The sequence below is a fragment of the Chiloscyllium punctatum genome, chromosome 21, assembly GCF_047496795.1.
Source record: "Chiloscyllium punctatum isolate Juve2018m chromosome 21, sChiPun1.3, whole genome shotgun sequence".
NCBI lineage: Eukaryota > Metazoa > Chordata > Chondrichthyes > Orectolobiformes > Hemiscylliidae > Chiloscyllium > Chiloscyllium punctatum.
Window position 1 is genome coordinate 20,425,907 of NC_092759.1, and position 22,582 is coordinate 20,448,488.

At 51.7% G+C, this 22,582-nt stretch overlaps 1 protein-coding gene across 1 annotated transcript; it reads left to right on the plus strand.

Moving 5' to 3' along the window:
* The first annotated feature begins 1,992 nt into the window (after positions 1-1,992).
* phf23b (PHD finger protein 23b) lies at positions 1,993-17,393 on the plus strand. The gene is made up of 5 exons (XM_072591678.1): positions 1,993-2,099; positions 4,082-4,113; positions 4,811-4,903; positions 12,173-12,749; positions 14,737-17,393. Exons 1-5 carry the CDS (start codon positions 2,081-2,083, stop codon positions 14,934-14,936), a joined length of 921 nt encoding a protein of 306 aa, XP_072447779.1. The 5' UTR covers positions 1,993-2,080; the 3' UTR covers positions 14,937-17,393.
* The last annotated feature ends 5,189 nt before the right edge of the window (positions 17,394-22,582 follow it).

Genomic DNA, 22,582 nt, shown 5'->3' on the forward strand with positions numbered 1-22,582 from the left:
GAGGGTGGTACTTGTATGGAATTAGCTGTCAGAGGAAGTGGTGGAGGCTGGTAAAATTGCAACATTTAAGAGTCATTTGGATGGGTATATAAATAAGAAGGGTTTAGAGGGATATGGGCCAGGTGCTGGTAGGTGGGACTGCATTGGGTTGGGATATCTGGTCGGCATGGACAGGTTGGACCGAAGGGTCTGTTTCCATGCTGTACATCTCTATGACTCGAAACACTTTCAAGTTTCACAACATGTTTCCAATAGGAAGGAGACTAGAATTGCATGCATTATTCCAACAGTGGCCTAACCAATGTCCTGTACAGCTGCAACATGACCTCCAACTCCTATACTCAGTACTCTGACCAATAAAAGAAAGCATACTAAATGCCTTTTTCACTATCCTATCTACCTGCGACTCCACTTTCAAGGAGCTATGAACCTGCACCCCAATGTCTCTTTGTTCAGCAACACCCACTAGGACCTTACCATTCAGTGTATAAGTCCTACTAAGATTTGCTTTCCCAAAATGCAGCACCTCGCATTTATCTGAATTAAACTCCATCTGCCACTTCTCAGCCCATTGGCCCATCTGGTCCAGATCCTGTTGTAATCTGAGGTAACCCTCTTCCCTGTCTACTACACCTCCGATTTTGGTGTCGTTTACAAACTTACTAACTGTACCTCTTATGCTCGCAAGCAAATCATTTATATAAATGACAAAAAGTAATGGACGCAGCACCGATCCTTGTGATACTCCATTGGTCGGAGGTCTCCAGTCTGAAAACAACCCTCCACCACCACCCTTGTCTTCTACCTTTGAGCCAGTTATGGGGAAAGAGCAGGAAGGTGTACGTGAGGAATGTCAGATGAGCCATGATCTTCTTGAATGGCAAAGCAGGCTCGACTGGCTGAACACACATCTTATTTCCTATTTCTTATGCTCTTCTTGTCTTATTCATTGCTATTGCTGTCTCCAAGAGATTATATCTTCAGAATCAGCCCACCCGCTCAAGAGATGTGAGAACAGTATCACTGACAAAGCTAATTGCTCTTGAGAAAACCTGGGAAGAGCCCCAACAGATGTCACCTGGACTTTCCAACAAAATGGAAATCAATGATTCAAAGGATCTGAGGGATGGCTGCTGCCACAACCACCAAGATATAACTCAGGTTTGGGGAATTCAGCAAAACGCCAATGATGAAAAACTCTCTATAAAACAACAAAAGTGTGCAAGCTTTAATAATGCCAACTCAGTGATTGGAAAGATCTCTAAACCCTACGCCCACCTTGTCTACCAACTTGGTCCAGCTCCATTACCAACATGGCGGCAATTTCTTCTACCAACCTACTACTGTACGTCCACCTGACGCGATGACGCATTACGGCGTAGGCGCATTGTGCATGACATCGCCGCGCTTCCCCGCCCCTGTGTGACGACGTAAGCACGCCCCACGTCGCTGCGCGCTGAAAAAAGTACGCTCTGACGAAACGACCTTGGCCTTTGAAGCTGGAGTAATCCAAAGCAGAGGAATGGGGGGGGGGGTGGAAATCAAGTTTTAGGTTCAAACAAATCAAAAGCTTCGAGGACTTTTCTTCATGCGTCTATACAATTAGAAAGTGAAACATTATTATTATAAAGGGTATTCAACGTGACGGCAGGGAGATGAGATGAAGAAGCAGCTTTTTGCTTTTAATGAGGAGAAGGAAGCCCCCCCCCTCTCCTGCGTTGCTCCGTGCTGGTGTCTTGCGTCACTGCAAGGACGGAGTGAGCGAAAAAAAACGTCCCGAGGGGAAAAAGGGCGCGAGAGGCGGGCACGCCCCCGCGGAGGGGGTGGTGGGGGGAGGAGAGTGCGCGCTCCCGGGAAAAGGGGGAAACACGTGACGGTCAGGGAGGAGAGCGCGCGCGCGCGCGCCGGGAAAGGCAGAGAGTGTGTTTGTTGCGGGCGGTGGAAAGCGCGTCCTCGTGGCACCGAGTGCGGTCGGTGGGCGGGAGCGCGCGCGCGCGTGGGGGGGGGGAGAGGGTCGGTGCGCGTGTCCGTGAGGAGGAGGAGGAGGAGTCGGAGTCGGTTCTCGGCGGCGGCGGCGGCGATGCTGAAGATGGCGGAGGGTGAGAGAGTCTTCATCAACATCACCGAGCCCGTGCCCCTGGGGGTAGGGAGACCCCGGGGAGGGGGAGGGGGTAGGGAGACCCCGGGGAGGGGGAGGGGGAGAGAGCCCCACCCCCCCCCTCCCCACCCACCCCCCACCCCCCCCCCCACACAGGGAGTCCCTGGGGGGAACACCCCGGAGAAGAGTGTCTGGGGGATGGGAAGGGGGCGACCCCAGAGAGAGAGAGAGAGCGCGCCTCCCCCGGGGAGGGGGAAGGAAGGGGAAAGGGAGCAGGCAGCCCCCGGGGGGAGGGAGGGAGGGAGTCCCCGGATAGAGGGGAGGGGAGGGGAGGGGAGAGAGGACCGCAGGAGGAAGGGAAGGGAAGGGGAGAGAGCCCCTCTCCGGAGGGAGCCCAGAGGGAAGGGGGCGAGAGCCCACGGGGGGAGGGGAGGGAAGGGAAGGGAAACCCCGGGGGAGGGGAGGGTGAGAGACCCCCTATGGGGGGAGGGGGAGAGAGACCCCCTGTGGGGGGAGGGGAGGGTGAGAGAGCCCCTTGGGGGAGGGGAGGGGAGAGGAGGGAGCCCCGGGGGGGGGGGAGAGGAGGGAGCCCCAGGGGGGGGGGGGGGAGGGGGAGAGGGGGGAGGGGGAGAGGAGGGAGCCCCGGGGGTGGGGGGAGGAGAGGAGGGAGCCCCCGGGGGGAATGGAAGGGAAGAGAGCCCCCGGGGGGGGGAGGGGGAAGGGAAGAGAGCCCCTGGGGGGGGGAAAGGGAAGGGAAGGGAGCCCCCGGGGGGAGGGGAGGGAAGGGAAGGGAAGGGAGCCCCCGGGGGGAGGGGAGGGAAGGGAAGGGAGCCCCCGGGGGGAGGGGAGGGAAGAGAGCCCCTGGGGGGAGGAGAGAGACCCCGGGGGGGGGGGGGGGAGAGAGAGCCCACAGGAGAGGGTGGGGGAGAAAGCCCAGGGAGAGACCCTGGAGAAGTGGGAGAGAGCAAGTAGGGGAGGGGCTGCAGAGGGGAGCCTTCCTGACAGTGCAGCGCCCCCGGCACCCCCCAGTGCGGCGCTCCCTCGCTGCCCCCGGCACCCCCCAGTGCGGCGCTCCCACGCTGCCCCGGCACCCCCCCCAGTGCGGCGCTCCCTCGCTGCCCCGGCACCCCCCCAGTGCGGCGCTCCCTCGCTGCCTCGGCACCCCCCCCAGTGCGGCGCTCCCTCACTGACCCGGCACCCCCCCCCAGTGCGGCGCTCCCTCGCTGCCTCGGCACCCCCCCCAGTGCGGCGCTCCCTCACTGACCCGTCACCCCCCCAGTGCGGCGCTCCCTCATTGACCCGGCACCTCCCCAGTGCGGCGCTCCCTCCCTGCCCCAGCACCCCCCCAGTGCGGCGCTCCCTCGGTGCTACCCCACAGTGTGCACTCAGTCTGCTCACCCTAAGCTATTTTCCCTGGATCATCAGATGCTGACCGGTGATCTTATAGTGGTTTATAAAGTCATTGGGGACATGGTTAGGGTAAATAGAGAAGGCATCTGGATGGGAATATGAATAGGAAGGGTTTAGAGGGATGTGGGTCAAGTGCTGGCAAATGGCATGGCCAATTTGGACTGAGTGTCTGTTTCTGTGCTGAATATGCCCAGTCTACCATGTTTCTGTGCTCAGGCATATCTGCTGCACATTAAGCCAGTGTTTCAGTGTGGAACATGATGGAGAGTGAGAAATACAGAGTGCGAGAGGGTTGAGAGCGGGATCCTGGTTGCTGTGACAGTTGGGCCGATGAGAGATAAACGTTCCCTAGAATCGATGGTTGAAGTGTGAGTGGGTGATAAGAGCATGGACTGTTTTCTGGGGATGTTGGAGGGGGCGCGGTGGTGGTGCAGCAGAAGAAGAAGTCCGCCATCTGAGGTAGAGAGTAGTACAGAGATGTTGCATTAAATGGATTGCTTTATGGGAGTGAGTGCCATTGTCAGGAAAGCCCTGAATCTGCAGTTCTCTAACTGGGTTCTCTTTGGCTTTCAGATCCACTACAGACTGTTGGAGCAGACTCTCAGGTGAGTGCTGACTGTACAACGAGACCCTGACCCCATGTAGCTGGAGGCATGTCACTCTGGTTCAACTTCTGATTACTGCCAGGTAGACTTGAGGGTGCCCAGAGATGCACAAAATTCACTCAACCTTGTCCTCCCATCATTTTCCAGTCCCCTCATCATTTCCCAATCCCCTCATCCTTCTTCCTGAACAGGCCAGAGTAGGTGTTCTGCTAGCTCTGGAGAGTGGGATCGTGCTCTTTATTTTTGAGAACCGGTGGGAAATAGCACCGTGGTAATGTTACCAGATTAATAATCCAGAGACCCAGGCTAATACCATGCCAGTATCAGGTCAAATCCTAGCATGTCGACTCCATTCGTTAATAAATCATTGATTATCACCACCTTGTTCACTCAGAGTCCTAGAAATGGACACTCAAGTCCTTCAGGGAAGGCATCCTTACCTGGCCGGGCCTATCTGTGACATGGTTAAACTCTCAACTACCCTCTGAAATGGCCACTCACTTCAAGATGGGTAACAAATGCTGGCTTTGTCAATGACGCCCACAAAAAATTAACCAAAAAAAATCACGAATCCATGCAATTTGATTTGTGAATATGAGCCAAGTGTGACAACGGAAGTGTTGTTTATCCCGACTGACACTCCCAGTTTTTGTGCCTGCCCTGCCTGTCCCTGTCTAACCCTCGTGTATCATTGCAGCCAGCTGAGAAACGGAAGCGTACAGTGGAGGACTTCAATCAGTTCTGTAACTTTGTTCTGGCGTACACTGGCTACATTCCGCCCTGCAGAGAGGTGAGACACTGTTAACCCAATCTGCTTTTAACTGTGCGATCAGCGGGCTTTTCAATTCGTGAGTGCATTATGAGTTCTGAAGCAGGATCACTGGATCTGAATTGTTAACTCTGCTTTCCCTGCGAAAATGCTGTCAGCTGTGCTGGGTTTCTCCAGCAATTTCTGTTTTGGTTTCAGATCTTCAGCATCCCCAGTTCTTTGTAGGAGCAGATGCTGGAATTCACAGCAGGTCAGGCAGTATCCGGGGAGAGAAAGCAAGCTAATGTTTCAAGTCTCTGTTTTCCCCTTTTTTTTGTTTGATTTTCCTGTTCTGGGGTAGACCATTTGGCTTGTACAGGTCCCACCTTCCCCAGAACCAGTCCCAATGCCTCAGAAATCTGACCCTTACACACGCATCCCAGGACAATACAATTGCTAAACTTTCTTACTGCTCTGCTCACGAGGGAGATCCAGGAGCATTCCTGAGTCCTACTTCTGTATCATCATGAAACTTAGCAACCATACCTTTAGTGCCTTCATCCGAGATGTTTCTATACCAAGTCTCCATTTAAAGTTGGCTCAGTTAGCAATGTTTCACTTTAAAGGCATTCATAAAATAGCAACAAGATATTTGTTGGACGTTGAGTTTCAGTTTACTGTTGTTCCCCAGGCTTCCTATTCTGTAGCCGGCCTACTTTCAGGCTTTTCCCCTGCCTCTTGCTCTGAGCTTGCACTGAAGCCCTGGGATCCATCTAATGCCAAAGTTTGGTCAGTACGGGAATTTCTTCCTGTACCAACTGGCTTCTGCCACTAGATGACACCCTATCAATTAAAGCTTTAAATGAATAATTTTTCTTTAGTGTATTTTGAATTATTTTGTTTTAGAGACTATTTATCAATGAAGGCATTTAGGAATTTGTGTCATTTCAGCTGCTTGATTTTTCTCCACAGATGCTGCCTGACCTGCTGAGCTATTCCAGCCATTTCTGTTTTCGTTTCTGATTTCCAGTATCCACATTTCTTTCGGGTTTTTACCGTTTCAGTTTAATGTCTTAAAATGGTTTTCTGCTGAGAAAAGTCCTTGGCTGTCTAACCGTGCAGAGCTTCTTTTAAGTTTAGTGGTTTACTTTATTCTACAGATTATCATCGGCAAGGGAGCATGCATGTACAATTTGGAATTTCAATCTCTACACTTATTTTCAGAGCAGAAATGTCTGGAGGGACTTAATTCTGGTTTTCACATTGATTCCTATGGGAAATCGTGTTTCATTTAAAGTTACAATTTTTAGAAACATGACAACCAGTTTAAGCAAGCGTTGATTATAAAAGGTTGACACCCTAGCATCACCCCTGTGGCATACCACCTGCAACTTTCCAACCAGAAAACTGTCCTGTTTTTGCCCATTCTGTCCTGTTAGCTCGTCAGATCTTCCACTTGTGCCAACATGCTAACACATTTTGCTATGAGCTTTTATATTCCACTAAACATATATTTGGCACTTGTCTTAGGCTTTCTGGAAATCCAAGTACATTACGTACATCTGTCAACATCTAATAGGTCTGAGGGAGTGTCTGAAACCTGAGTGTATTTAATTCCCAGTGTGAGGAATCCAAACTCGAAGGCTTAGGTTTTAAGGTCAGAGGGGAAAAATATTAAAAGGGATCTAAGGGACAAATTTTTCATGCAGAGAGTGGTGCATGTATGGAATGTGTTTCTGGTGGAAGTGGTGGAGGCTGGTAACAATTACAACATTTTAAAAAAGCATCTGGATGGGTATATGAATATGAAAGGTTTAGGGGGGGTATGGGCCAGGTGCTGGAAAATGGGACTAGATTAATTTAGCATGTCTGGTTGGTAAGGCCGAGTTGGACTGAAGGGTCTGTTGCTGTGCTGTGTGACTCTATAACTAAGGAGGAGAAAGTGAGGACTGCAGATGCTGGAGATCAGAGCTGAAAATGTGTTGCTGGAAAAGCTCAGCAGGTCAGGCAGCATCAAAGGAACAGGAGGGCTCATGCCAGAAACATCGATTCTCCTGTTCCTTAGATGCTGCCTGACCTGCTGCGCTTTTCCAGCAACATATTTTCAGCTCAGTTTCGACTCTATAACTAAGACAGAAATAAGTTCTTGATTAGTAAGATGCTCAAGGATAATGGGGCAAAGGCAGAAGATTGAGAAATATGTCAGTCATGATTGAACGATAGAGAGGAGACTCCGTGGGCTGATTTGCCTATATCATGGTAGTGTCCCTACCTCTGAGTTAGTCCCATCTACTCCAGAAGTAGTAATAACACACCTGAGCAGCTTGGTTACAAATATAGAATAATTTACTTGTTACTTCCTCAAAAAGAATATCAATAAATTGGTTCAATCTGATTCCTTTCACACAAAACCACATTGACTCTGCCAGATTTCCGTCAACATGTCAAAGTGCTCTACTGTAACCTGTTTCATAATAGCTTCTAAATTTTCTCTTATTACTGATGGTAAAGTAGAAACATAGAAAATCAGTACAGGAGTAGGCCATTCAGCCCTTCAAGCCTGCATCACCATTCATTATGATCATGGCTGATCGTGCAATCTCAGTATCCCACTCCCACTTTCTCCCCATCCCCCTTGATTCCTTTAGCCACAAGGATCACGTCCAGTTCCCTCTCGAATGTATCGAATGAACTGACAGAATTCCACAGGTTCACAACTCTCTCCGAGTGAAGACACATGTAGCCTGTCCAGTCTCAGTAGGATTTTAGATTCCACCCCCACCCTCCCTCCCCAATTCTTCCAAATTCCAGCGAGGACAAGCCATGTCATAGAGACGTATAGCATGGAAACTGACCCTTTGGTTCAATTAGTCCATGCCAACCAGATATCCTCAACTGATCTATTCCCATTTGCCAGCACTTGGTCCATATCCCTTCCTATTCATATACCCATCCCGATGCCTTTTAAATGTTGCAATTGTACCAGCCTCCACCACTTCCTCTGTCAGCTCATTCCATACACACTCCACCCTCTGTGTGAAAAAGTTGCCCCTTAGGTCCCTTTTATATCTTTCCCCTCTCACCCTAAACCTATGCCCTCTAGTTCTGGACTGCCCGACCCCAGGGAAAAGATCTTGTCTATTTACGATTTGGAGGTGTCAGTGTGGACAAAGTTAAAAATCACACAACACCAGATTATAGTTCAACAGGTTTATTTGGAGGCATGAGCTTTCAGAGCACTGCTCCTTCAGGTGGTTGTGGAGCAGAATCAATGATACAATTTACAGCAACAGGATTGCAGTATTATGGAATGTAATATTAACCACATTTAACTTGAGTCTTTCATCTTTTAGAATGATCATATTCATTTTGGTTTCTTCATATGTAAATCCCAGAACTGTTTTAAAATTACATTCTCAAGATAGCTTTTAACAATAGGTGTCATCTCAGCTCAGATAATGCATTGAAGGTGTGAGGTTAAAGTCTGTCTGTGTCCTAGCGTTAGATCAGACTGGTTCTATTTCTAAAGTGGGATTTACAGCATTTTACATGGATTTATGCAGTGTTTGAGCAAAATATAATGTAATTCTGCAAGTACAAATTCACCCCACAAACTCGTGCACGCACAGGGGAGACCAAGGAAGTGTGTGCCTGTGGAGGTGTGTGTGTCTGAGTGTGTGTATAGAACATAGAACAGTACAGCACAGAACAGGCCCTTCAGCCCACGATGTTGTGCCGACCACTGATCCTCATGTATGCACCCTCAAATTTCTGTGACCATATGCATGTCCAGCAGTGTCTTAAATGTCCCCAATGACCTGGCTTCCACAACTGCTGGTGACAATGCATTCCATGCTCTCACAACTCTGTGTAAAGAACCCACCTCTGACATCCCCTCTATACTTTCCTCCAACCAGCTTAAAACTATGACCCCTTGTGTTAGCCATTTCTGCCCTGGGAAATAGTCTATGGCTATTGACTCTATCTATGCCTCTCATTATCTTGTTTACCTCAATCAGGTCCCCTCTCCTCCTCCTTTTCTCCAATGAAAAAAGTCTGAGCTCAGTCAACCTCTCTTCATAAGGTAAGCCCTCCAGTCCAGGCATCATCCTGGTAAACCTCCTCTGAACCCTCTCCAAAGCATCCGCATCTTTCCTACAATAGGGCGACCAGAACTGGACGCAGTATTCCAAATGCAGTCTAACCAAAGTTTTATACAGCTGCAACAAGATCTCACGACTCTTAAACTCAATCCCCCTGTTAATGGAAGCCAAAACACCATATGCTTTCTTAACAACCCTGTTCACTTGGGTAGCCATTTTAAGGGATCTATGTACCTGCACACCAAGATCCCTCTGTTCCTCCACACTGCCAAGAATCCTATCCTTAATCCTGTATTCAGCTTTCAAATTCGACCTTCCAAAATGCATCACCTCGCATTTATCCAGGTTGAAGTCTATCTGCCACCTCTCAGCCCTTCTCTGCATCCTGTCAATGTCCTGCTGCAGCCTACAACAGCCCTCTATACTGGCAATGACACCTCCAACCTTTGTGTCGTCTGCAAACTTGCTGACCCATCCTTCAATCCCTTCATCCAAGTCATTAATAAAAATTACAAACACATAATATGTATGAGAGTGTAATGGGGTAGAAGTCTGTGAGAGGGTGTATGTGTGAGCATATGAGAGAGGGTCTGTGTGGGTCTGTAGGTCTGAGAGTGTATAGTGCATAGTGCAGTGGGACCACCTATAGTGCAACATGAACCCAAGGCCCTGGTTCTTTGGGTTCATGTCGCACTGCAGGTGATCCCACTGCAATATACATTCTCAAACTCTCTCACAAGTGCGCGCGCCACACACACACAAACCCCAACAGATCCATACACCCACGCAGACCCTCTCTCATACACAAGCTCTCTCTCATGCGCACATATGTACACCCCACACGCTGTCACCCCCCACACACTCACTCATCTCCCCTGCGCGTGCACGCGTTTATGGGGTGAATTTGCACTTGCAGAATTACATTATATTTTGTTCAAACACTGCATAAATCCACGTAAAATGCTGTAAATCCCACTTTAGAAATAGAACCAGTCTGATCTAACATTAGGACACGGACAGACTTTAACCTCACACCTTCAATGCATTATCTTGAGCTGAGCTGGCACCTATTGTTAAAAGCTATCTTGAGAATGTAATTTTAAAACAGTTCTGGGATTTTCATATGAAGGAACCAAAATGAATATGATCATCCTAAAAGATGAAAGACTCAAGTTAAATGTGGTTAATATTACATTCCATAATACTGCAATCCTGTTGCTTTAAATTGTGTGTCCTATGATTCTGCTCCACTACCACCTGATGAAGCAGACTTCAAAAGCTAGTGACTCCAAATAAACCTGCATGACTATAACCTGGTGTTGGGTGGTTTTTAGCATGCCTGTCATGGTTTTATAAACCTCTATAAGGTCACCCCTCAGCCTCCGACACTCCAGGGAAAACAGCCCCAGCCTATTCAGCCTCTCCCTGTAGCTCAAACCCTGGCAACACCTTTGTGAATCTTTTCTGAACCCTTTCAAGTTTCACAACATCCTCAGTCGATCAGTCGTTTCTCATATGTCAGTCCTGCTATCCCAGGCATCAGTCTGATGAGCCTTCACTGGACTCCCTCAATAGCAGGATGTCCTTCCTCAGATGTGGAGACCTGAATTGCACGCAGTACTCAAGGGGTGACTCTGTATAGCTACAGCAAGCAGCTGCCTGATTTCGGAGTCCCTCCCTTTTTGATTAGAGGAGTTACAGTCACTCTTTTCCAGTGGAATCTTCCTTTAATGTCGGGATTCTGGAAACCATTGCCTCCACTGTGTTTGCTAACCACTTGTTTTGAGACCCTAGATTGAAAGGCTGTCAGAATCCAGGGATGTACCAACGCACAACTCCAGCACCTCGCTCAGTGCCGCTTCCCTGGCGATTGTCATTTTCCAAGTTCCTTGTTCGCTTCCGTTTCCTGATTTATGGTGATTTCTCGAGTGGCACCTGACAATATGGAGAGCCGCCCAGAGGCAATGGGATCAAAGAGCATGGGGGAGAAAATGGGGACAGAGTGCGAGTTTGCTGCTCAGTGACAGAGCAGGCTAGAAGGGCTGAATGGCCAGCTGTTGCTCTGATTTTTTTTGTGTTTCTGAGAATGGCCACCTTCTGTACATTCAGCTGGAACACTGTTTGAAATGTCCAAAGTGATAAATATGATAGTGTTTAAAATAAATTTTAAGGTGCAGATGAAAATGCTGCAGTCACCATTGTGGCCCAGACTCCATCTAGTGGTAGGAGATGGCCTGTGTAGGTAAACCTCTGCCACAGCAGGAGTCCTAGGCTTCAGAGTAAGGTCAGAAGGTATATAGAGTTATAGAGATGTACAGAATGGAAACAGACCCTTCGGTCCAACCCGTCCATGCTGACCAGATATCCCAACCCAATCTAGTCCCACCTCCCACCTGGCCCATATCCCTCCAAACCCTTCCTATTCATATACCCATCCAGACGCCTGTTAAATTTTGCAGTTGTACCAGCCTCCACCACATCCTCTGGCAGCTCGTTCCATACACATACCACCCTCTGTGTGGAAAAGTTGTCCCTTAGGTCTCTTTTATATGTTTCCCCTCTCACCCTAAACCTATGCCCTCTAGTTCTGGACTCCCCGACCCCAGGGAAAAGACTTTGCCTATTTACCCTATTCATGCCCCTCATAATTTTGTAAACCTCTATAAGGTCACCCCTCAGCCTCTGACACTCCAGGGAATACAGCCCCAGTGCGAAGAGAGAGACAAAAAATAAGGGACTGAGTGCAGGGGTAGGTAAAGAAGGGGTGGCTCAGTGGTTAGCACCTCTGCCTCTCAGCATCAGGGACCCCAGGTTTGATTCCACTCTCGGGATACTGTGCAAACTTCCTGTGTCTATGTGGGTTTCCTCCCACAATCCAAAGATGTGGTGTTCAGGTGGATTAGCCATGGCAAATGCAGGGTTACAAAGATAGGGTGGGGGGTGTTTGCTGTTTAGAGGGTGGGTGTGGACATGGCGCACCCGAATAGTCTGCTTCCACACACTCAATGACTCTATTCCAAAAAGGAAGGCAACACTGACTGAGTGTGGGTGGAAAACATGGCGTTCTATACAGCTCAGTCTTTGAGGCTGGGAGGATTGGGACTTTTGGGTTCTAAGGGAATGGAGGTTAATTAATGTTGAAGTGCAGGGCCAATATCGAGGGGGCAAAAAACTCAATGTGACTCCTCTCTCCCTCAAATTCTCACAGGAGTGTGACTGGACGCCATCAAGTTCCAATTCCCCAGTGCCGACAGAGAGTGTTTTGGACAGTGACAGCTGGGACTCCACCCAGTCTGTCGACTTTGACACCATCCAGAATTTTGTGAAGAAGGCGAGCAGCTCCAGGAGGAATGGGTTCCATCCCCTGAGACCGGACGGGGTGCTCCTGGACAGGCTGAAGCTCAAGGATTCCTTGTACCCAGCCCCGGAGGAAAAGAAGGAGAAGAGGAGCAAGCACTGGCCCTCTGAGGCGGAGCAGCTGAGGCCCCTGGATGGCGAGAAGTCCACCTTCTCCCGGATCAAGAGGAGGAAGAAACGCAAGCTGAAGAAAGAGAGAGCGGAGAAGAAAGTCAAGGCCTCGCTGAGTGAGACCGACTCGGACGAAGAGCTGGTGAAAGGGAACTTCCTCCCCGAGCCTCTGAGGCCAGATCCGGAGGGTGTTTATAGCGAGAGTTATCAAATGGAAATCAAAGACTCGCTCAGTGTGGGAAACAGCCGAGACGGGGGCAGCAGCTCCAGTGAAGGCGAGACACGCATCATGGACGAAGACATCATGGTGGAATCAGGTTAGTTTGGTCAGAATGTGTACAGGCAAAAGTGAGGACTGCAGATGCTGGAAATCAGAGTCTACATTAGTGTGGTGCTGGAAAAGCATAGCAGGTGAGGCAGCATCCGAGGAGCAGGAAGATCAACATTTTGGGCAAAAGCCCTTCTTCGGGAGTAAAGCATTCCCGATGATGGGCTTTTACCTCAAACATTGATTTTCCTGCTCTTCAGATGTTGCCTGACCTGCTGTGCTTTTCCAGCACCACACTAATGTAGACTCATAATGTGTCCAGCTCTTTAACACAACTGTCAGTTTGAATTTGTTGGGTCCGTTTGACCCAGTACCTAACTGGAAGGTGCCACTCGGGGATGAGCGTTAATGTAGGCTGATATTGAATGCTGTGCTGAGGTATTGAATTTGGATGAGATGAAACTTTGAGGCTGGATGTCTATGGACTTGGCTGCACTTGCAAGCTTTCCTGCGCGGTATTTATTCCTCAGCTAAAAGCACATCACTTCTCCTTGTTGCTAGTGGGACTGGGCTTGTTTGCAAAATGGATGGCCTCATCTGAAAAATGGGTCTTTTGGCTGGAGAGTGTTCTGGGACATGCCAAGCATGTGAGACATTTAAATAAATGCAGCTTTGTTCTTTTGTCAGAGTGGGGAGGCAGTGGCAGTGTGCGAATGCTGCTGGACTGGTAACCCAGAGGCACATGGGAGCTGGTTCCAGCTTGAATTTACTGCTTACGTTCTGGAATATGGAGCTATCTGCATTGACAGTGACCCTAATACTGTCATTGGTTGTAGTGTGAATCCATCTGGTTCACCCCACCTCTGTCCCCAGAGCCTCTGCATGACTCATCCACAACGGCATTGATAATAGGCAAGCGATTGAGATCGAAAGGAATAGAGGGTTGCGGCAGTGTGTTTAGGTGAGGAAAGATAATAGGAGGCTCAGGTGGACTAGGCTGGAGCAGAATGGCCTGTTTTCATGCTGTGTATCTTGTGTAATAGGCCACAGCTGCACACTGCTGGGACGCAGGCAATGTTTACTCTCAAAGGACATTTCAGTTGGAGGTGAACAGCTACATCCTCTAGTTTGTGTTTGAGTTGGGAGGGATGGGTGGGACTTGGGTAGAAAATGTTCTTCATTTAACTGTTACCTCCTCTCTTTGTCACTCAAATTCACTCCCTCCCTTCCCCCCCCCCCCCCCACTTCTCTCTCTTACCCCTCTCCTCGTTTGTTCTCTCTCTCTTCCCCCCCCCCATCTTGCTTCTCTTGTTCTTTCTCTTTTTCTTGCACCCTTTCTCTCTCGCTGCCTTTGTTCCTGTTTTTTTTCTCTCTCTCTCTCGCTGCCCTCGCCCTCCCCCCATCTCACTCTCTTACTGCCCTCGCTCCCTCCTCCCCTCGCTCTCCCATCACCTATGCTTTCTTTCCCCACCCCCGTCTCGCCACCCTCGCTGTCTCGCTCCTCCTCCTCCCCCGCCACTCTCACCTCCCTCGCTCCCTTCCCCCCCTCACTCTGTCACTGCCCTCGCTCCCTCCCCACCTCATTCCTGTGCTCTTCCCCCCCATTCCTCTTGTCCTCTCTGTTGCCTCCCTTGCTCCCTTCCCCCCCCTCACTCTGTCACTACCCTCGCTCCCCCCCCACCTCGTTCCCGCGCTCTCCCCTCCCCACCACTTTCTCTTGCCCTCTCTGTCGCCTCCCTCGCTCCCTTCCCCCCTCACTCTCACTGCCCTTGCTCCCTCCCCACCTCGTTCCTGCGTGCTCCCCCCCACTTCTTCTCGCCCTCTCTGTCGCCCCCCTCGCTCCCCCCCACCTTGTTCCCGCACTCTTTCCCCCCTCCATTTCCTCTCGCCCTCTCTGTCGCCCCCCTCGCTCCCTTCCCTCCTCACTCTGTCACCTCCCTCGCTCCCTTCCCCCCTCACTCTGTCACTGCCCTCGCTCCCTCCCACCTTGTTCCCTCGCTTCCCCCCCCCCCCCCCCGGCTCTGCCGGTGTTGTAGATGATGACTCTTGGAGCCTGGTGACCTGTTACTGCCAGAAACCGTTTGCAGGCAGGCCGATGATTGAGTGTAACCAGTGTAACACCTGGATCCACCTGTCCTGTGCTAAAATCCGCAAGTCTAAAGTCCCTGACGTCTTTTTCTGCGAGAGATGCCGAGATGGGAAGAAGTCAAACTCAAGCCGGAAGAAAGTTCCCTGAAGCTAAAGGTTCTGTCAATGACTTGCCTGGATGAGGCATATATAAACAAAAAAACCGAGGAATGGGGAACACACGTGAAGGAAGCTGCAAGCTCATTGTAAGAAACCTTGGGTATCGGGGATCAGGGCTGGGAGGGGGGGCAGTGGGAAATGAAACCATCAGTAAATAATGTGAGGAACTCTTCACATTGTGAGGTACTGGCCAAAGGTGACTGTGTCTTTAGGGTGGCTCTCAAACCAGCTCAGGCTGTCTCTGCTGTCTTCCACCTCTGGCGGAGTGGGGTCTGGAAGATTCCCATTCCTCCCCTCCCCCTCCTCCTCGCTGGGTTACAGGTTGGAGAAATGACCCTTACCCCCCAGCAGCTCCGATCCGCCCGCAACTCACAAACAAGAAGTAAAGCCGTCTCGACGTTTGAGAGGAGAGACGGTGCAGGTCTGCTGATGCCTAGCACCCCAGTTTGGAGATGGACGGGATTGAGATGGTTTGCTGGGGCGCGAGAGAGAGTATTCTCCTGAACTGTGGTAGAGGGCCACATGAACATGGAGCCTGGCAGATCTGAAACCCCAGCAGCAGCCGCCCTGTGATGACAGGACTCAAATAAACCAGTTCCTGTATTTGTGGACGTTTTGCTTCACAGTTCGGTTTGTCTTTTCTTTTTTAAATACCTGTTTTGAAGAGGACCCTTGGGGAAGGGTGCGGTGGTACTGTCGGCAAGGTCCAGCACTCACTGTCTTCTCTGAAGATTCGGGGCTTGATCCTCCTGGGCCGTGGCGCTGTTTGTTTGTTTGTTTCCTCGCTCCGTGGTTTCCCCCGAGGACAGTGACAGGGAACGTTTGTGTTTGACTCCTTCCTGAGACACCGGAATGTCTCCAGGAAGCAAGTGCAAGACTGTCCAGTCAGAAGTGAGGTGTTTCTTTTAGCTGAGGGGGAGGGGGGAGTGTTGAAAGCAGATTACAATGTCAGTCTGTTTCAGACTGTGTGCCATCCCCAGCTGCCCATTTGCAGCTGCCTGTTCAGCCGGTCACAAAGGGGGCACCGACTTTATTCTGACTCCTGTAGTGGAGGTCCTGGACATTGCCCAGGACCATGGTCTAGTTTTATACAACTGACTGTGGAAGATTGCTGTTGGATCTGTTAAACTGGTGCGTTTGTGTTCTCATTTTAAATGCCCCTGGAGCCTCAGGAGCTATGTATTTTAAAAGCACTGAATCACACAGAGATGTATATTTGGAGAGAGCTGGGTGCTTAGTGATGTGATTGGGGGGGGGTGGGGGGGGGGTGGGAACAGTGTTTGGAAAGGTAGCCATTTCTCCGCGTGGCTATACAGGCATTGCAAAGTGTTACCAACTCCCTCCTTGGTATTAAACCATAAAACCGAGCACTGGCGGCTGAGTCCCCCCCCCCTACCTCCCGGCCAGATGTTTAGGATTGAGGTGGGTGGCTGATTCCTGAGGCTCTGCCTTGCTATGTTTGAGGACCAGTGCTCAGAATGGCTCTGCACTGACCCCCTGCTAGAAACCACCCGGATGGGTTCAGGCAAGGGTCAGCTCCGGTCAAACAGCCCTCCCTGCCACACGTTAACCCCAGCTCCCGATGCGGTCATCATGGGCGGTGAGCACCTGACCAGGCCAGCTGGTCGATAACATCCCTTTGTTAAACATTCAGCCCAGTGGAGCACTTCTGTTGAATGCACCTCCATCTCGGCTGTGCGCTAAGAGGAGTTTAAAGGTCAGAGGGGATCCACTGTCCCTGTCCGATGTGAAGCTGTGCTGTAAGGATGGCCAGATAATGGGGCAGGAACAACAAACAGGCATGAAGCAGATCAGTTTGAATGTTATACTCAGGACTCGATGTTTTGGAAAGTAATCTGAAACAATAACTGTTGAAATTGTAGTGATGCACATCTTGTAAATATTTAAACCTTTTGCCTGTGCAGAACAAGGGGAGACTCCCAGCAGTGTAGATACTCCGTGGCTTCTATATGACTGCACTGTCACAGCTTTACCTGGGCGTGAGAGAGAGAGAGAGTGTGTGTGTGTGTGTGTCTGCGTGGGGTGGGGGAAGGTTGTCTTATCAAGCTGCCTGCCTTTTTATTGCTGTCTTGATGACTGAATGTAGCGTTGAGTTTCGGACCACTTCCTGGAGGCAGAGTGTGGTGCACAGTTGTAAGCCTAACAGGGCACGTTCTGCGGATAAAGGCGATGTCCACATGTGGCTGTGTGTCTGTGGAGAGCTGCCGCAGTTGTGTTACCCAAGTGGGAACCTGGGCCACACCAGCACGGCACATTGCCCTGGTTTCAGTGCTCCCCGCCCGTGCCCTCACCGCTCTCGATAGTTTGAATTCAACTGAGGACTTCCAGGCCTGAATGGTGTCGAGTCCAGAGTTAGTGCCCAAACTCAGACTGAAACCTATTTTTGCAAAAGTGAATGTAAATAAGTGTGTGAGATATTCAGAAGTGGGGGTTGGGGGGGGGGGCTGGGCTGGGGGGGCTGTGGGGGGAGCAGATTTGAACAAACAATGTTTGATTTTTTTTGAAGAAAATAAAACTGATTTGGTAACCAAGGCGTGTTTGTGTTGTTACTGTCTGTTGTCACCTTCAGTTCTGGGCAGCTACTGCTTCATCTCTGACAGTGTGCACCGTGACAGGGATCTGGTAGCAGCTTTCTATGCCCCCCCCCCTCCCCGAACATCTCGGGGCATTGTACCTCCTCCTCCTCCCGTTGCTCCTGTTCCATTTTCAGTTTCAGGAGCCAACTATGTGACTGGTAATGCTGAGTCCTAATGGATTTGGCTAGCCATCTACCTTAACCTTTCCCTGCAACCTCCATGCTTCCCCAAGCCAATACTGTGCCACGAGTATTCCAAATTTGCTTAACTTGTACATTGGCTTCTGGCATTAATTAGGCAGAAAGCGTTTCAATACAATAAATTAGACTCACTGATCACCATTGGCTAGTCAGTTAATTGTGTGATAAGTTAAAAATGTGCTGCTATCTCTCCTTTCTCCCTCTCTGCGTGCCACTCCATCAGCCTATCACAGAGTCTTACGGCCCAGAAACGAACCCTTCGGTCCAACCGGTCCAGGCTGACCATAATCCCAAACTAATCCCACCTTCCTGCTCCTGGCCAGTATCCCTCTAAACCCTTCCTATTCATATACCCATCTAGATGCCTCGTAACTGTCGTAATTGTACCAGCTTCCACCACTTCCTCTGGCAGCTCATTCCATACACACTCCACCCTCTGTGTGAAAAAGTTGCCCCTTAGGTCCCTTTTATATCTTTCCCCTCTCACCCTAAACCTATGCCCCTCTAGTTCTGGACTCCCCGACCCCCAGGGAAAAAGACCTGTACAAAGACATGTCGTGGGGTGATGGTCCTCCAGTGTTCATGTCAGTGTGACTGTAAAGTCAAGCTGCTTAGAATGGACCTTATCACTTCTCCATGAAAACACATTTCACAGGAGTGCGGGCAACAGTCACTGTGTTTATGTGGAGAGTCCAGTTCAGTTTCTGGTCAGTGGTAACCCCAAGAATATGTTGACAGTGGGGGATTCAGTGATGATAATACCATTGAATGTCGGGTGTGAGCTGGGGGCATGGTGGGGCAGTGGTTAGATGATCTATTATTGGTGATGGGTATTGCCTGGTGCAGATATCACTTGTTAGCCCAAGCCTGGATATTGTGCTGCATTTGAACATGGACCAGGTCAGTATCTGAGGAATCGGTAATGGTGCTGGACAATGTGCAATCATTGGTGAACATCCCCACTTTGGACCTTATGGTGGAGGGAAGGTCATTGATGAAGCAGCTGAAGAGGGTTGGGCCGAGGACACTCCCCTGAGGAGCTCCTGCAGAGATGTCCTGGAGCTGAGATGACTGATCCTCCAACCCACCACGATCATCTTCCTATATCCCAGGTATGACTCCAACCAGTTTGCCCCCAGTTCTTGCTAGGGTGCTTTGATGCCACACTCAGTCGAATAGTGCCAAGGGCTGTCAGTTTCACATCTTGCTTGGTGATAGCGTGGCCAAGTCGAGCGGGCAGATCTGTGGCGATGTGACCAGAACGCTTCGCCGTGCCAGGGGACGTCTTGGGAGGCAGCACGCAGTAAGCGTTCTGTCAGATCTGGCCGTATGATTGTGGGAGATCCCCGTACCATCACCCTCCTGTGATGGCCTGGGAGAGCTGACCGTCCTCCCAATTAGATAATTGGCCTGACCTGCCCGAGATGAAGGTTCACTGCTGTTTATTTATCTCTGCAGAAGGCGCGGGGCGGTGGGGGAGCTAAAAATAGACCGAGGCACCCAAAGTGAGCCTAATATCTGGCTGCAGTTTGGAGACGTGATGATCACTGTGATGAGAACAAGGACAGACCTTCCTGCACCAGGCCACTCTCTGGCCTTATCTGTCGCTTCTAATCGCTGACCTTGCCCACTGAAATGAGACCCAATTAGGCGCAAATTAAGGTGGGCCTGCAGGATGGATACTCAAATTGTCAAGAGAGCGGAGCCCAGACAATTGACAAACTGTCAACACTTGGCTATATTTATCCTGTTTCGTGCTGGGAACCACATCAAGGCACTGAGCACCAACACACACACACGTCCCCGGGAGCTTTGAAAACGTGTTGTTCTGAAGGGCAGCACCCCTCCTTGTTTAAAAGCTCTCTCTTCCTGCAATTAAGTGTGCACTCAGGAGGCATCTGGGCAGAAGGCCGATTATAAATCACTCGGGACATTGGCAGCAAACAGGAATCTCCGAGGAGAACAAAAGAGAAGAAACTGAGGCATAGACTTGGGGTGTCTGCAAATTAGCACCCGCCCAAGATACAGATCGCAGCGCGCCTTTGGAAGGGAGTCATTTAAACTGCTCGGAACAATCCGAGATGGAACAGATCTGGCTGGGCATTACCACCCAGGGAGAGAGAGTGAGCAAGCTGTGCGTATGGTCCAGAACACTGGAGGCTTCCCCTTTCTCTCTCCAGCAGTTGCTTTCTCTCACTGAGAGTTCATAGAATCCTTACAGTGTGGAAACAGGCCCTTTACCCCAACAAGTTCACACCGACCCTCCGGAGAGTGACCCATTCAGCTACACTGTTATCCTATATGTACCCCTGACTAATGTACCTAACTGACACATCCCTGAACACGATGGAACAACTTAGCAAGGCCACTCCACCCTGACCTGCACATCTTTGGGACTGTTGGAGGAACGGGAGCACCCGGAGAAAACCCACGCAGACTCGAGGAGAACGTGCAAACTCCACACAGACAGTCGCCCGAGGCTGGAATCGAACCCGGGTCCCTGGCGCAGTGGGCAGCAGTGCTAACCACTGAGCCACTGTGCTGCCAAATGTCCAAGTGGCCAAATCAGATTCTGGACCTTCACCCAAGTGGCTGCTCGTGGTGTCCATGAGTATTTCACGGCAAAGGTTTTGCATTTCCTGACCAGCTTCCTTGAACCCACAGGTCCCAAGACCACTGATGTACTTGTTTCAAATGTGGGGATTGGCACATGCAGCAAGCTGTGGACAGACAGAAATGTGTTTGTTAGTTCAGGTTTACTATTGGTCCCAGGTCACCGGGAGAGAATTGGCTCAGCTCATCTTTGTTCTCTCAGCCACGGAATCTTTCACAGTCACTTGACCCGCCGACAGTGCCCACTCCCTCAGCACTGACCCTCCGACAGTGCGGCACTCCCTCAGCACTGACCCTCCGGCAGTGCGGCACTCCCTCAGCACTGACCCTCCGACAGTGTCCACTCCCTCAGCACTGACCCGCCGACAGTGCGGCGCTCCCCCAGCACTGACCCGCCGACAGTGCGGCACTCCCCCAGCACTGACCCTCCGACAGTGCGGCGCTCCCTCAGCACTGACCCTCCGGCAGTGCGGCGCTCCCTCAGCACTGACCCTCCGACAGTGCGGCGCTCCCTCAGCACTGACCCTCCGACAGTGCGGCGCTCCCTCAGCACTGACCCTCCGACAGTGCAGCGCTCCCTCAGCACTGACCCTCCGACAGTGCGGCGCTCCCTCAGCACTGACCCTCTGACAGTGCGGCACTCCCTCAGCACTGACCCTCCGACAGTGCGGCGCTCCCTCAGCACTGACCCTCTGACAGTGCGGCGCTCCCTCAGCACTGACCCTCCGACAGTGCGGGGCTCCCTCAGCACTGACCCTCCGACAGTGCGGCACTCCCTCAGCACTGACCCTCCGACAGTGCGGCACTCCCTCAGCACTGACCCTCCGACAGTGCGGCACTCCCTCAGCACTGACCCGCCGACAGTGCCCACTCCCTCAGCACTGACCCTCCGGCAGTGCGGCACTCCCTCAGCACTGACCCTCCGACAGTGCGGCGCTCCCTCAGCACTGACCCTCCGACAGTGCGGCGCTCCCTCAGCACTGACCCTCCGACAGTGCGGCGCTCCCTCAGCACTGACCCTCCGACAGTGCGGCGCTCCCTCAGCACTGACCCTCCGACAGTGCGGCGCTCCCTCAGCACTGACCCTCCGACAGTGCGGCGCTCCCTCAGCACTGACCCTCCGACAGTGCGGCACTCCCCCAGCACTGACCCTCCGACAGTGTAGCGCTCCCTCAGCACTGACCCGCCGACAGTGTCCACTCCCTCAGCACTGACCCTCTGACAGTGCGACGCTCCCTCAGCACTGACCCTCCGACAGTGCGACGCTCCCTCAGCACTGACCCTCCGACAGTACGACGCTCCCTCAGCACTGACCCTCCGACAGTGCGGCACTCCCCCAGCACTGACCCTCCGACAGTGTAGCGCTCCCTCAGCACTGACCCGCCGACAGTGTCCACTCCCTCAGCACTGACCCTCTGACAGTGCGACGCTCCCTCAGCACTGACCCTCCGACAGTGCGACGCTCCCTCAGCACTGACCCTCCGACAGTACGACGCTCCCTCAGTACTGACCCTCCGACAGTGCGGCGCTCCCTCAGCACTGACCCTCCGACAGTGCTCGCTCCCTCAGCACTGACCCTCCGACAGTGCCCGCTCCCTCAGCACTGACCTTCGACAGTGCCCGCTCCCTCAGCACTGACCTTCGACAATGCGGCACTCCCTCAGCACGGACTCTCCAACAGTGCGGCGCTCCCTAAGCACTGATCCTCGGACAGTGCGGCTCTACCTCAGCACTGACCCTCCGACAGTGCGGCGCTCCCTCAGTGCTGACCCTCCGACAGTGCCCGCTCCCTCAGCACTGACCCTCTGACAGTGCCTCCTCCATCAGTGCGACAATCCCTCAACATTAACCCTCCGATAGTGCCCACTCTCCCAGCGCTGACCCTCCAACAGTGCAGCACTCCCTCAGCGCTGCCTCTCCAACAGTGTGGCGCTCCCTTAGCACTGACTCTCCAACAATGCAGCGCTCCCTAAGTACTGATCCTCAGACAGTGCGGTGCTACCTCGGCACTGACCTTCAACAATGCGGCGCTCCCTCTGCACTGACCCTCCGACAGTGCCCGCTCTCCCAGCGCTGACCCTCCAACAGTGCGGCACTCCCTCAGCGCTGACCCTCCGACAGTGCAACACTCCCTCAGCACTCACTCTCCAATAGTGCAGCACTCCCTACACACTGATCCTTTGAAAGTGCGGTGCTACCTCAGCACTGACCTTCGACAATGTGGC

What these genes read in the sequence shown, in the direction of transcription:
- phf23b (XM_072591678.1), top strand. An exon ending in CTGTTGGAGCAGACTCTCAG is followed by an intron (nt 4,114 to 4,810) that starts GTGAGTGCTGAC and finishes GTATCATTGCAG; the next exon opens with CCAGCTGAGAAACGGAAGCG. An exon ending in AGACATCATGGTGGAATCAG is followed by an intron (nt 12,750 to 14,736) that starts GTTAGTTTGGTC and finishes CCGGTGTTGTAG; the next exon opens with ATGATGACTCTTGGAGCCTG.